At 41.5% G+C, this 15,314-nt stretch overlaps 1 protein-coding gene across 5 annotated transcripts in view; it reads right to left on the bottom strand.

The window, feature by feature from the left end:
• Nucleotides 1-874: 874 nt before the first annotated feature.
• The window catches only part of mvb12bb (multivesicular body subunit 12Bb), a 35,552-nt gene continuing 21,112 nt past the window's right edge, over nt 875-15,314 (bottom strand). For all 5 annotated transcript variants that reach the window (XM_069524103.1, XM_069524106.1, XM_069524102.1 and 2 more), the window contains exons 8-10: nt 6,592-6,647; nt 5,597-5,656; nt 875-1,187 (exon numbers count right to left, since the gene is read on the bottom strand). In XM_069524103.1, the coding sequence (XP_069380204.1) occupies nt 1,146-1,187; nt 5,597-5,656; nt 6,592-6,647 (158 nt within the window). In that variant the 3' untranslated portion in view covers nt 875-1,145. The remainder of the gene's footprint in view (nt 1,188-5,596; nt 5,657-6,591; nt 6,648-15,314) is intronic.

Genomic DNA, 15,314 nt, shown 5'->3' with positions numbered 1-15,314 from the left:
TTTCCGCAGCAGAACAGAGGAGTTAACGCAAACGCTCGTGGAGGGTTGTCATCTGCCGGACGCTTCATTAAACACCTGTGAATATCAAAAGCCGTTAGGAATTTTGGTCAAGGGGAAAAAAAGAAAAGAATACCTGCACCCTAGCAACATTTATAAATTCTCAAAACACAGCAGGAAGAGCACAATTAACAGAACATGGATTCTGACAAATTCATTTAGTTGCAAATGAGATGAGAAGTGGGAGGAAAGTGATGTTTTGGTGTCCAGGTGTAGATTCTACCTTTGACTCTAGCAGCACAATTGCAGCAGGATGTTGCAGAGAATTTCTAATCCTGTGTTTAGGATATAAAGAAAATAAAGATCTGTTGCTAAAGTTGTTCTGCCCCCCCACCCTCAAACCAGTGTTAGATAGGAGCTGAGACTTACTGTTGTGCTAGTCTTAAAGATCTGACTGCGTAGTGGAGTCACAGCTGACGTGGGTGGGCATCTGGGGTAAAAAAGCTCCTGTGTCTCAAAGCTCTGCTCACTGTTGCTGCACGCTGCTCATGATGAACTTTGTGACGGAAAGATGCTTCTGCTGGAAAATGAACGTCAGAGGGACCTGTGTGTGTGTGTGTGTGTGTGTGTGAGAGAGAGAGACAAGGCTGCATCTCTGCTCCCTGTTGTCGTCTCTGCCACTCACTGTCAGCACAGCCCTGTTATTGTGATGAGCAAATAGTGAGTCACAGTTAACATAACTTTACCATTTTAACTGTACGGGGATATTAACTATTCTATTTTTAATCTGATACTCTTTTAAACAATGCTGTTGAGACTAACTGAGTAAGATGAGACAAAACACACACATTTACCAGAATCATTTTCAAGACGGATACAACATTTCTAAAAGTTTAATGTTCAAATTTATAAATTATCAAAAATATTTTAAGAGCTGAATCATTTACAAAGAATCCATTAAAATAAAAAACCTTTTTTTTGCATTGCATTTTTCTGCATAAAATTACATTATATACATTTAAACCAAATCTTAATTTAAAATCTTTCTTGCTTTCATTAGTTTGTTATTCTACAAATTATCCCTTTTTTTTCTTGTGTACTCGTCCAGTCCTTGTGGCTCTGTCACCTTCGGAAGCCTGGGAGGAAAGTTACAGGACGATGCTTTTCTCTGCGCTGAAGTTGTAGTGAAACTGTAGGAAGACGAAGAAGAGGCTGAACACATTGTCCAAAACAGAGCAGAGAGCATACATGGACAAGAAATGCTGCCATTAAATTCAGGCTCACCAAATGAGTAGCATTATATAACCAATTTAACACATTTGTTGCAGATGAACCGTGGATTTAGAACTTATTGGTTTAATGTTATCCACGCTATTGAAAGCCACAAGCATAAAATTGGCCTTACAGCAGAGTGATTAGTGGGTCAACCAGACTGGAGATTGAGGAAATATAAAGAAACACTGCCCCCCTCTGGAGTGTCAAAGACATGACAACAGCTAGGGCCTCTAACTATCTTAGTTGCATTTGAAGACGAGAAATTGTATTCAAGCGAATGAATAAATCATTTAAGCTCCTTCGTGTTGATGAGATCAAGTTTTGGAAGCCTCAGCCAGAGTAGCCTGGAGAGCTCAACACACGGCAACTTAAGAAAACATCTTCATTCATTTGATTACACATGTGCAGCAAATACAGGCAACAAAATCACTATTCAAATACACACACCCAAGTGCAGAAATGCAAGTAGCACAGACAACACTTGAGGACAAGGGCTGCCTTACCTGTGTTATTTGTTTTTCTTACGCCTGGTGGAGGAAGATCCTGCCTCTAACCCGCCTCTAACCCTGACCAATCAATTCTCATCATGATAAAACCTGATCCAATCAGAGGTGGGGTAGAGGCACGTGTTCTTCCACCTAAAAAAGTGGATTACTCAGCCGGGAAAAGAGAAACTGAAAAAGCCAAAGCATGTCCCGGCCAAGTTCATCACTCTTGTGTGTCTGCTTAAAGAATCGTTGTTTTCTTCCTACGGTTCTGTATTTGCATTCGTTTTCATAATATGCTTGTGTTTTGTGTTTTGCACGTGATTTCTGATGTTGCAGTATTTTGAACTCTGCCTCTGTTCTCAACCCCCGGGCTTTTAGAATGTTTGGTGCCCGAAGTCTGTTTGTCATTAAAAACTAAAAAAAAGCTTAAATAAAAAATGGAGGTTACACTAAGTTCAAATGAGTTGCTTTTGGTGTTAATCCATGCCTATAGGCAACACCATGACAAATCCACATGAAAAAATATTTCTTTGTAAATGATATAGTTCTCTGCTTCCACAATCAGTTATGTTCACTCAGTCAGTTGTTTAGTCCACCTACAAATATCTAGCCTCAAGTTATCGAAAATAAAACATCTATATAAATCCCTGGGTTCCACGCATGAAGATATACAGATGGTATATTTGGGATAAGGACATCCCTGACTTGAGATAGTGGAAGGATAAACAGTTGGGTCATGCATCCCCAAAAACATTCGTAGTACAAAAGCTTTTAATTTATTTATTGAAATCTAATTATAAAAAAATGATAAAAAGAAAGAAAAAGTCCTAGAGGACAATTAAATATTCTACAATAACAAACCTCACCTTTGAATAGTTAGTTTGAACTGTTTTAAAATTAAAAACACATTCATGTCATGGATTTTAGCTCTACTGACTGAACAATAATGTTTTGTGACATTAAGTACTGCTCATTTCAGCAGGTTAAACAGTTTAGTGTTGTGTATTACCACAACACAACACTAGGTGATGCTGTATGATCACTGAAATAAGTTTCAGAATCTCCATCAGAAGCCACAGAGCCTCAATGGCTGACACTGGGGTCTCTCGATCAAAATACCACCTTCCCTGATTTTCATCTAGTTGAGGCGAAGCTTCAAGTTACCCAAAACCTGTCACATATCAGAAGCCTGTTAGTTGTGAAGAAATCCAGTCCTCCACCACACTAAAATTCAGACTCAACATCTGGCACAGTAAATAAATAAGCTAGTGTGTGTGTGTGTGTGTGTGTGTGTGTGTGTGTGTGTGTGTGTGTGTGTGCGGATGATGGATGGGGGAATGGGGTGTTATCAGGGAGAGCATGTATCAATGTCTGCCAGTTTTACACACAGGCTGACAGGACAGTGACACACTAGAACATGGGCGGCAGTCACCCAGACGAGCCGAGCTTCATTTCCTGTCCCTGCTCCACTGCCAAAAATATGTGACATGTTGTCTTCATTAATTCCACCTCCATTTGGAGCTCTCCCTCTCACACCTCTCACATACCCCTGTACACCACTGTCCCTCCATCCATTCACGACCACACACACACACACACACACACACACACACACACACACACACACACACACACACACACACACACACACACTGCACAAGCATATTCATGCACAGAAACACACAGATAACTCCCTACAAAAACTGAAAACCAATCATACATAGGTGCTAATGAAAATCTCGTCATGTGTGCACACACACACACGCTTCTTTCCACTCTTGCATACTCCCTCTGAAAATCATTAGCCAGCCGCCAACAACAGTTTTCAGCCGAGCAAACTACATAAAGATGTCACTTTAAATCGCTTACTAATTAACACTTAAAAAGACACAAATTAGATATGCGTGGCTAAAAGCAATTATAATATCCGCAAGTTTTGCGAGTCATTTGGGAAATGAAAAGAATGCCTAATTGCTGGAACCAACATCATCCGAGACATGGCTTAAGTGATGCCTGTTAGGAAATGGTCTTATCTACAACTGTGGCTGTGATTACAACAGTTTTCCTCAATTACACGTGCATATGTATAATTCTGGAGAGTGCGTCTCTTTCATGAATCTATATATATTAATGGGCTCAGAAACCAAGCAATTACATTCGGTGCAGGAAGCACGACTACTTTCTCAAGAGGGGAAAAAAGGCCCACAGCCAAGCATGGACAGTGACCTCTTCTGGACAACAGAGGGAGGACTTTACTTCATTTATAAACCTGAGATCCAGTTTCATTCCAGAAACATCCTTTTATGAACCACAATATTGGGACTTTTTTTAGTTTTGACTTTTTTTCATGAGCCACTTTAACAGAAGCACAGACACAGAAAACACAATGGACGTTAAATTTAAGTTGTAAGGCTGGCAGAGGAATACAAGACAAAGAAAAGATGCAGCTCTACAGACATCGCTTTGTAAAAGAAGAACCTCTGATGTCCAGCACGTTTGTGAGAAAACTAAATTTCCAGCCCTTGTTCTGCAGATATCATCGTGGGATAATAATAAGAGGAGAGAAGTAAAAATAACACAATGGTGAGGGATGTTTCCACTTGGAAACTAATTATCAAGCTAAGCTGTGACTTCATCCTCATCAGCCTGGCCCCACCATTAATCTTGTGCTGTCGTCCACTTCACTAAATCCTATGTGTTACACTATCTCACATTTACTTCATCAGCTCCAGCGCGACTGTAATTAATGATTTCTCATGCCCTTCCCTTCCCTTCCCCAGCTCAGCTCACCATGTGTCCTCCTGCTAATCACACTCTCTGAGAAGAAAGGAAGGAGGAGAGGGAGCGGGAGAGGAAGGAGGAGGAGAAAAAAAAAAAGACAAGAGCATATAGGATGAGCAGCCAGCCTGTCTCCACCCTGGACACACACACACACACATACAGAGACGCATACACACCATTAATACCTGCGCTGACAATGAGCTTCATTCAGATGACCATATGACAAGATGGCGACTGTGTGATTTGGATAGTATGTGACAGAAGACAGAGGCAGAGTGCAGAACAGACACCCAGTTTGATGAGGGAGTGTTTGCTCTGTAACACATCTCAAACCCAACAGCACCTGTTCTTTTACAGTGGTCTGTCACTTCCTGGCAGTTCTGATACCAAGATACCGTGCTAATGAGAGAGAAGGGGGGTTGTCACTCTCTTTAAAGCATGTGTGCGCGCACACACACACACACACACACACACACACACACACACACACACACACACACACACACACACACACACACACACACACACACACACACACACACACACACACACACACACACACACACCCTTTCTTCCCTCTTGCTCTTTCAAACACATGGGCTCTAAAGGAGCAGCACATACTGTAGATGATTTTCTTCCCACTAATGCCTGCAGGCTACAGTGTTTCATCTGAAATAAAGTCGGGCTTTTATTTGCCTCTACATGATCTCCAAATTTTTCCCCACTGAAGATGAAGCTGATTGGAAACTTAAAGTTAAAACATGCAGAATCTGAGCAGAAAAAAATCGCCTCGAGATCCGCAGCGCTTCGCGAGTTGCTCGATTGAGCTGTTGCACAGAAGAATTGGGGGATAAAAGTCAAGTGTTTTGGAACAGGAGATGAAGCTTTTAAGAGAGAATGGCTGCCTAGTCTGGCCATGCTTTTATTCAATTGGGGCTTAGTGGAGCCAACAGGGCCTCGCTGTCTCAGACACTTAATTACAACCCCAAGACCGTTTGCTTTGCATTCTGGGCCAGCGGCGTCAGCGGCAGCCGAGCGTTGCAGCCTCTACTCACTTCCTCCTCGATCTCTGCCAGGGATTTGATCGTAATGCCCATTAAATTGACTTGCTGTATCTGAAATCAAAAGCAGGGAGAGGAGGAAGAAGGAGGAGGAAAAAAAACACACACAAGAAACATGGCGGTTAGGCTCATGGCTAAGTAAGCATGCTTAAAATCTTTAATCCTCTCCCTCTCTATGTCAGTACAAACGGGGATATAGTGACAACCGCCGCCAGCCAGCCAAATGGACTGCATTGAGCCAGCTCTGCCTGACTGCATGCATTCATCACTCAGTCTGAAGGAAAGCAGAGGAGAGCAGAGGAGAGGAGAGGAGAGCAGACAAGAGGAGAGGAATGGAAAGGAAAGGTAAGGGAAGATAATGAAAGGAAAGGAAAAGAGAGGAATGGAAAGGGATGAAAAGGAAAGGAGAGAAAGGAAATGCAATGAAAGAAAAGGACAAGAAAGGAAATGAGGAAAGTAAAGAAAAGGTAAAGAAAGGAAAGCAGAAGAATGTAAGGGAAAAAAGAGAAAGAAAAGGAAGGGGAAAGAAAGGCATGGACAGGAGAGGAAAAGACAGAGGAGAAAGGATAGGGAAGGAAAAGAGGAAAGTAGAGAAAAGGAAAGGGAGTGACAGGAATAATAAAGGAGAGAAGACAAGAGAAAGAGAGAGGGGAGGAATGGAAAGGAATAGAGAGGAAAGAAGAGAAAGGAAAGAGAAGGGAAGTAGAGAAAATAAAAAGGAATAAGTGGAATGGATAGGAGAGAAGAGGAAAGGAAAGGCACAGAGATAAACGGAAGGAAAGGAAAAGAGAAGAGAGAAGAGGAGGGAAGAATAGAAAAGAGGAAAGTAGATAAAAGAAAAGGAAAAGAGGACTGAAAGGCTTGGCAGCACGACAAGTAACCATTATCAGTCACATATTGTGTGTGTATATATATATATATATATATATATATATATATATATATATATAAAACAAGAAATTATGCATTTGTCACTAGTTTTTTTTTACCTTTTTGGGGTTGTCAAAAAACTTCTCAGAGATCACAAAGGGCACATCATCCAGAGCTGCAAAGACGAGAAGAAATACAAGTTTAATTTGGACTTTTAAACAATAAAAGAAGCACCCTGAGTATTTCCATAAGAGTAAATGTGGGATTATAAAACAGCAAAGCTATCAGCATCCCCTGTCACCCCCTCCGCTCAGACATCTCCCCTCCTTTCGTCTATGGAAAGAAGATGAAAGGGTTTTTTTTCTTCTATTCTCCGCTTTATTTGAGCACCTTCACTCTCTCCTCCAAACCCAGCCCTCTCCCAACCCTCTTCCAGTTTAATTACTCTTGATTATTCCCGATTCTGTCTTGTGTGGGAGATGTTCACCTTCGAAACAAAGACACACTCGCACCAGGCAAAGAAAAGTGGAAAGAAGAGAGACAAAACATTCACCAGATATCAAATTTGCATGAAAATAAGCCACACTGTTCAGCCGGCAAAAAGCGGATTGAAATGAGGACTTGCCAAGAGCGTGGTGGTATAATTAGCATTTGACCAAACAAACGAGCTTCAACAGAGCTATAATTAAGCAGGCCTGTAATTAAGTGTATGCCCTTTATCATAATGATCGTGGTTAAAATGGTGTGATGGCTGCCAGTTGATTATTAATGGTGTAACCCTGTACTGCATGCATCCTGCACTGGAATCAAGGTGTCATGACTGTCAGGCTAGAGAGCAGCCCTTTGTTTATAAAATACATTAGGGTCCAAATTAACACAGGGTGACAGGGGACACAAAGCCTCTCGTTTCCAGGCTGAAGGGAAAACTGCAGCTGTTCGGCTTCATTATAAAACTCCCAAATCTGGAAGCACAAAACTTCTGCAGCCGCCGGCTTCGTCAGGAGCCCCAAGAGCTTCCAACTGGTGTTCTTTTACCCACAGTCCATCAGAGCTGGCACAGGAAAAGGAACTCATAAATGTAAGCCGAAGCTGCTCAAGAGTCATCGCTTTGGAGCTGACACTCCTTTCGGTCTTTTCCTGTTCACAGCAATATTTTTAAGTATGAAATTCTAAAATATCCTTCACTTTGACACTTATGTGACTTTGCTTTCCTCTCTCGGTTATTGCACAGATCCCTGGTTTGGCACTTTCCACACCAGTGTAGTACAATGTGAGCTTTGTAATCAAAGCATGACCTTCACCCTCACGGCCACAAGAAAGCTTATTTAGTTTCTCCCTGAGTAGTGCAGTAATAACAGGAGTCCACATTGGTCCATGGTGCTTTGAACTAAATGCTAACATCAGAATTTTAACATCCTCACAACAATGCAATAATCATGCTACCAGGATGATGTTAACAGATTAAATGTTTACAGTGTTCACCATGTTTGCTGCTAACAGGCGCTAAAAGTAGCTGAAGGCAGAAGTAGTCGTAAGTAGTCGTGGTCGTAATTTAATCTAGAGAACAAATCTTACCTTGGGGCGGCTCTCCCATTATGAGTGTCCTTGGGCGAGACACTGAACCCCGAATTGCCCCTGGCGGCTGTGCCGGCAGTGTACGATAGATGCAAAATTAACAAAGTGCTGCTTATAGATACATTTTATGAAAGTATGTGTGAATGGCAAAACTGTAGTGAAAAGTGCTTTGAGTGCTCAACAAGACCAGAAAAGATCTATATAAATACAGACCATTTGCCATTCACCATTTACCTCCTGACTGATATGACTAATGATGACACTATATGAAATGTTAAATATCACCAAAGTAATTGTTGCGATGTTTAGTTCAGGAAGGTGACATGAGTGAATCCACCCAATAGTTGTGATCTACAGTATGTGTCTAATAATTCCAGAAATCTCTGTATGTTGAGAGTATATCTCGAGAACCGTTCATATTATCCACTTCACACTTAGCATGTGCATTGTGATGGGCCCAAGATAGTACAATGTAAGTGACGTCAATCACAACAAGGGTGCGTTCACAATAACAGCAAAGACAACTGATTCTGTAGTTCAGGCTTCTGCGTACTATGTTGAGCTTCACTGAACTCTGAATGAGCAGGTGAACAGCTCTTTGTGCAGCAGCTTCAGGGTTCTGTGGTTCTGAGTCCAGCAGCCGGTCTTTACTTGCTGCGACTCAATGACTGCAGGCCACTTTAGAAAGAAAGCTGCAACCAGCACTACCACAGACAAAGCAAACAGCCCAAACAGGCAGGTTCAGAAGGGGCACTGAACTCAAAACCCCAAATGTTAACCTCATGGTGAAAAAAATTCATCATCATCTGAGAACCCTGGATGTCAATACTAGATATCAATGGAATCAATCCAATAGCTGAAATATTTAATTCTTGGCCGACAGACAGATGGGCCTCAAATCCAACAACGCAAAATGCAAGCACAAGCCCCAGCTCCTTTTCCATTCACCCAAAAGCTGTTCTGTGACACCAACATCACTGTAGCAGATTTAGATGAGTGAGTATTTAAAGCAGAAAGTAAGCCAGGCTGACCAGCTAAGCACAATGGCTTTTTATAGTCATAACAACAAGTGAATAAACATGCACCGCTGTGTCGCTGGGAGTACCAACTCCAAGAAGCGGAAGGCAGGGAGAATACGGTTTAATCTACAGCCAGCCACGAGAAACTGAGATTGTAGCTGCTGATGGATCTGCGTGGCACGGACAGATGAATGCACAAGAGCTGAAGGCCAGAGAGTTTCTTTATTGCTCACGGATTACATTTAAAACCAGATCTCACTTTGTATTCCTCCACCATCTATACTGGAGAGGCTATCTTACATCCAGACAAATGGAGAGGCGCGGGAGATGACTTTGTAGTAAGGAATGAATGCTTCACCGTGGAGAAATCCAAAGGTGCAAAGGGCAAAAATAATGTAAATCCAATCTTCTGACCGGGAATCCCACTTTGAAGCATGTTCGAGGCTCTCAAATGACCCGGCTACAGTCCATTAACTCATGAGTGTATTACAGTGTGGGGGAATCGGGTAGTTATTTGGTGTTCGGAGTGTATGAGCACAGTCAATATGAAAACATCTGGCAGGAATTTTGGCACAATGACTACATTGATGATGATGGTGATGATGATGGCGGCGGTGAGCACAGAGGTGGCGTTAAGTAAGGAGGACCCTGTGGCTTGAGTGATTGTAGTGTAAAGAACGGAGTCAGCACAGGCCCCGTGTGGATCATTGCCTTATTAATGGCTCCGTCAGGTGCGATGAGCAATGGCTGCATTGTCATCTCCAGCCCCTGGGCACAGATGAATGGCTGTTTCAGGGCGGGAAGGGCTCCCTCGTACGCTGGGCTGAGCACTAATCCCTCACTTTTCCATTGTTGGATGCACTGTCACCCAGGACTTCAGCTGCACCATACATTGCATCTCCGGGACTCTCACAGACGTGGCCATGTGGACAGGCTCACATACACACACACACACATAAAGCACACAGAGTTGTGCACCGACACTGACTGATGGAAAGGTATGTGTGGGTGATCGAGCATAACCCATATTACCACCACAACTCAAGAGTAACAGTTTGGGAATGTTGATGAACTTTTATTTTACACTTCACTAATTCAGCAGAATTGCATTGATCTCTGTCTGGTACAATTACTTGGGTGTATCTGTCTCGCACCTGAATTAAGTGAGAAAGTCTCGGCTTGGGCAACAATCAGCAAGTGAACATTCATCACAAATTTTTACTCACTATTGAGCTGATTTCTCTTGTTTAGTATCGCAAAAAATAAAAATAAAAATAAGTAAAGCTGCTCAAAAAGTGGTTAGAACTTCATTTGGAATCTGCCATAAAAAATTGGATATTGCCTCCTCTCCCTGTGTTTCCAGGCTAGACATTGCAATGCCTTTCCTGTCGGCGTGACTCTCAATTGGAGCTGGATTTTTTATGCAGACCATGAAGGTGCTATTCTAGTTGCAGACCCCGCTCTCTGTCACCTCTGCAGATAATGGTGAGTAGATGAACAGAGAGCTGGAGGAGGACCCCCTATGCCCACTCACAGCCCTTAGCCCCGCTCTGACATGAGAAATAGTGCCCAGGCCTGACAGCATCTCGGAGACATATTGTAGTTTATTTTGTCGCCCGGGCATGCCATCTGTGCCATTCCAATGGAGGGTGTGTGTTCAGGCTGCTGCAAGAGAGAGGGCGCGAGGCTCTGGGTCCCTCAGTAACTCTGCAGCCGCGGCAGGTCATTAGTCAAATTGCCTAATGAGAGAGAATACAAATGGCCCCCTACCCTGACAGGAGGAATTTTGGAGGTGTCAGAGCTCCTGACCCGTGCCATGAGAACAGATGATAGCGAGTTGCTATTTTCAGATTCTTTTAATGACTACGGCTCTATGAAACCCATTCTTTTACTTTTATCTTCTCCCTGCTTTTTCAAACTCTCTAGACAGATGAGCGGGAAAAAAAACTTTTTAATATATTAAAAATTTCACTTGCAAAAGTGGAAGTGTAACTTTTGAATTATTTAAATGTTTACTGGGGAGTCAATTAACATTCTAAAAAGTGAATAAAATTGATGCCAAAATAGATCACGCACTGAAATGATGTTGAGTGCTTGTGATAAGCTATTTTTATTTGTTTCTGCCAGCTGCATGCAACTCGTTTTCCCGTCTCACTGTGGCGTACGCAAGCTTCTGCTGCAACTCAGCTGACAGCGAGTCAGTTATACTGAAATATTAATTATACCTCAGCCAAATGTTTAAAATGTAAACAAACTTAAATGATCCTTAAAGCTAGGAAAATGCAAGACATGTGATGGACACACATCCTAATAGTTTAATACTGCAGGCTATAAAAATAAAAATAATGTTTTTTAGAGGGAAAAAATAAGAACAATGTGAGTGAAAAGAAGGTAAATCATTTTTACATAAGCTTGCTGTTTGAGCTCAATTAAAAATATTTAACAAAGCAAACTATTATTTTTACCATTTTAAGTATTAATTATTTTTGTGTATATGTATACATGCATATGTATTTTAGTATGAGTGTATGAGTATGAGGATTGTATGAATGTGTGTATTGGAAAAAAATCAATGAAAAAAATTATGAAAAAAAGAGGAAATGTTTAGTATTAAATTAGGACGCGTGAAATGTATGAAAAGCACCAGACATTTTACTTTAACATATAACGCCTTTACTGACCTTTATTACTGTCTGTCACAGTCAGATTTGAACTATTAGGATTATCCTTACTTGTCGCTAAATATTTATGTATTCACTGGCAATGAACATACTGTTTGAAATAATTAAAACAAAAAAAGCTCCACAAACACAAAGTGCAACCAGAGGGCTACAAAATGGCAGGCTTATGTAGAATGACCCACTTACTTTTCCATCTGTGACAAGCGGTCCTTGAAATCTGGTTGTGGGTAGGGAGCCAGGCGGCAGTCCCAGTCAGGCGCTGGTCCATCAGTCTTCCAGAAAGTGGGCAGAGCCAGAAACACCTACAGTGAGTTGGCCACAAACACTGCTGCAAAGCACTGTATACTGCGTGGAGGCATGTACGTGTGTTATAACTCCTCCATAATGCATAAGTAAAAGTAAGATTGTATTAAGTTTAAATGTAGAAAAGAATAATTTAATAAAGTGCCAGAATTGCATGGTGATTCGGTATAATTGTAAAGCCTGTTTTAGTTGTTTTATGATTCTCCATACTGGAGAAATACTGGGAGAGCCCTCTTTTGCTGGATGGCTCACATAAAATTAAATGGACATTCAGACTTTAATCAACATCACAGTGTCTTTAAGACATTTCCATGGCACTGACATTGATCCCCAGCTGTGGCTGCTGCTAAACGTGCAGCAGAATGTGTGTATAAATGGGGTACGCCTCTCTGGACAAGTGTAAACGCTGGCAGAGGGCTGACAGTAAATTGCATGTGCCGGATGGGACACAGCAGAAGGCACAATTACACAAATCCCCTCTTAATTAGCAGTTCTGTGGGCAAACTAAACCGTAATGATGCGAGGGATGTGGCGAGCCCCGGAAATCCTAACAAGAAACACTCACCGGCACAGGAGACCGGGTCACATGGTCCCGGTTCCCCTGAAGTCGGGACTGACGTGTGATCTGTTTTGATCAGTGCGGCAGCAGGAGATGATCCCTGTGTTGCCCTGCTCCCCACAACCCCTCGCCCTCGCTGAGCTACTTGCCCTCTGGACTGTGGGTAAAGCAGCAGGCCCTGCGCGGTTGTGGGTGGCGTTATTAAGTTCTCCATGCTCACAGTACCAGGCAATGTAAAGTGGCATCTCACACAGTGAGTAATGAACTGTGCCAGAGTAGAAGCAGGAGGGATGACAGCCAAAGAGGCCTCCTTGGCAGCCACTAACCTGGGCATCCACCAATTTATCATCCCCTAGAACCAATCCACCAATGCTGCGCTGCCATTTGTCATTAATTATGCTAATAAGGACACCATTACTCTCCTGATGAAATGGGCAACTGTTATTAGTATAATGCACTCAGTTTCATACATATGCATTTGCTTATTAGTTTTATTGTGTGTGGAGAAGTGCACTTTAAAAAGAGATAAAACTGTTAAGCAAAGTATTTTTCCTGCTACAAAGGAGCCCACGACATTTCTGTACAATCTAATTGACTCTTATGAGATGACAAAGCAACACCTTAATAATCAGGCACTATTCCTTGCACACCTAACATAAAATTGCCCCATCTATGTAAAAACACTGATGGGTTTGAACTTTTTCGCAGCAGACTTTATGGCTCTAAGCAAAGCAGTCTGAGCAGAAGTATTTAATATACAGTAGCTTCTGGGAGCCCCAGATGCCCTTTTCTACAACGACTTCATTCCCAGAATCTCATTGTGCTTTCTAAATCACACCACAGTATGTATTAGAAGATCATTAATTACAAACTTAACAAGTCAGCAGAGCCATTAAAAGATCTTTAAGGCATATTTGACCATAAATCTCCTTAAACTATATTTAATGACTGGATTTTTGTGAAATATTTTTTATCAAGTTCTAATTAGATGTGTGATAACAAACCCTGCTGTACACGGGGCAAATGAGGGAGCCGTGACAGGCCCATCCATTGAGGCTGTCCACGTCTGGACACTGAAACTAATGGAGCACTGCTTCTATCTCAGGGATGGATAGAAAGCAATGAGGGATGAGACTCCAGAGTCCAGTCTGGCCTGCAAATGCAAAAGCCTGGTAAAATCTCTTATTTGACTATAATAAAGGTCCAAAAAAGCCCGAGGGCCTCAAGGCTCCAGTCAAAAAAATCCATTAGGATTTATACAGGATTGATCCTGAAATACTTGGCACCATCACAATGGGATCGATCATGTTTTGCTACAAAAGCCGTGTAGTCATAAAGAATTTTTGACATATCAACAGAATAAATTCAACCAGGATTGTTTTGAAGCCTGTTTGAAGCAAAAAAGCACTTTTTAACTGAGGCGATTCACGCAGACTATACACAATGAGAAAAGAAATACTTCTTAATCTTCACAGTTCACTTTGGTCACAACAGAAGGCATTTGTTCAAGACGTGTTTCAATGTTTTCCATTTGGATCATCAATTTCACAGATAATACACTGTCTTAAAAAAATCTTATTTTGAAAATACATTTTCCAGAATCACAAAAATAGAACCTGTAGCAAATCCGACAAATAGTTATTACACAATCTCCACGAACAAACTGTTTTCACAAACAAACCCTGACTTAAGATCAGAAAATGATTGTGAGTATATTTTTATATTACATTACATTCATGATCTATCCAGACATTATACTATATACTTTATACTACCTTTATGACACTAATATTCATTCTCCTTTAACATAGAATTGTGTTGACAGCATGCTGGTGGTTTTAATCCCATGCTTTAATTCAGTTCTGTAGTATGTTTGCCATAAAACACTGAAACTACCCTGCTATGTCAATATGGAAAATGCACAAATAGCTAAAACCTAAACCCGAATTAAAGCTAATTTGAATAATATATAATATAATATACAAGACGTCAAATTATAAAATGAAATTCAGCACTCTTTTATATAATTAGTTTCTGGGATTAGTAAATACATTTAGCTTGTACTTAGTGCGTGTGTGGGGGGGGGTGTGTGTGTACATTAGGTGTAAATACTTTTCTTCTGTTGAAGCTCTCTCTCGTGCTCTGCTTCGCCTTTTGCTGACCAGGGGAATTAAGGAGCAAAATGTGGGTTTTAAGAGCGTTCCTTTCATGTCTTGATGTAAGCTTTGGCATTACTTCAGACATCAAGATCGGTTTCATAGAAATCCCATTCCATCTAAAGTAAAAGCTCGGCAGTAAATCTGCCCATACCTCCCCCATAACACTTCCATAAATGATTCATTCAGCTCAGTTTAGCTGATGCAAAACAGAATGTTAGTGAGTTGTGGATGGAGCCCGAGCTGCAAGTGTAGGACCAACCCGGCTGCTTAGTAATTTCATCAATCTCTGGGAGAGCGAGCGAGCACGAGAGAGAAAGAGGAGAGCGGCGTACACTAATAATAACTTTTGTGTCACTATCCAGAGGTTGTGTTTTTTAATCCCTCAGCCTAAAGAATTGTGTTATTCTAAAATATAACCCCGGCGGTGCAGAAGCAGTTGAGATCCATCATGGTTTGAGATAAGAGCCGGTTGATCTCCTCCCTCTGTATAGCCTTGCCCAGAACTACACGGGGAGATAAGATGGAACTTTTGTTTGAAACCTGATG

Source organism: Paralichthys olivaceus, chromosome 4 (assembly GCF_024713975.1).
Source record: "Paralichthys olivaceus isolate ysfri-2021 chromosome 4, ASM2471397v2, whole genome shotgun sequence".
Lineage (NCBI taxonomy): Eukaryota > Metazoa > Chordata > Actinopteri > Pleuronectiformes > Paralichthyidae > Paralichthys > Paralichthys olivaceus.
This window is presented reverse-complemented; position numbering and strand designations above follow the sequence as displayed.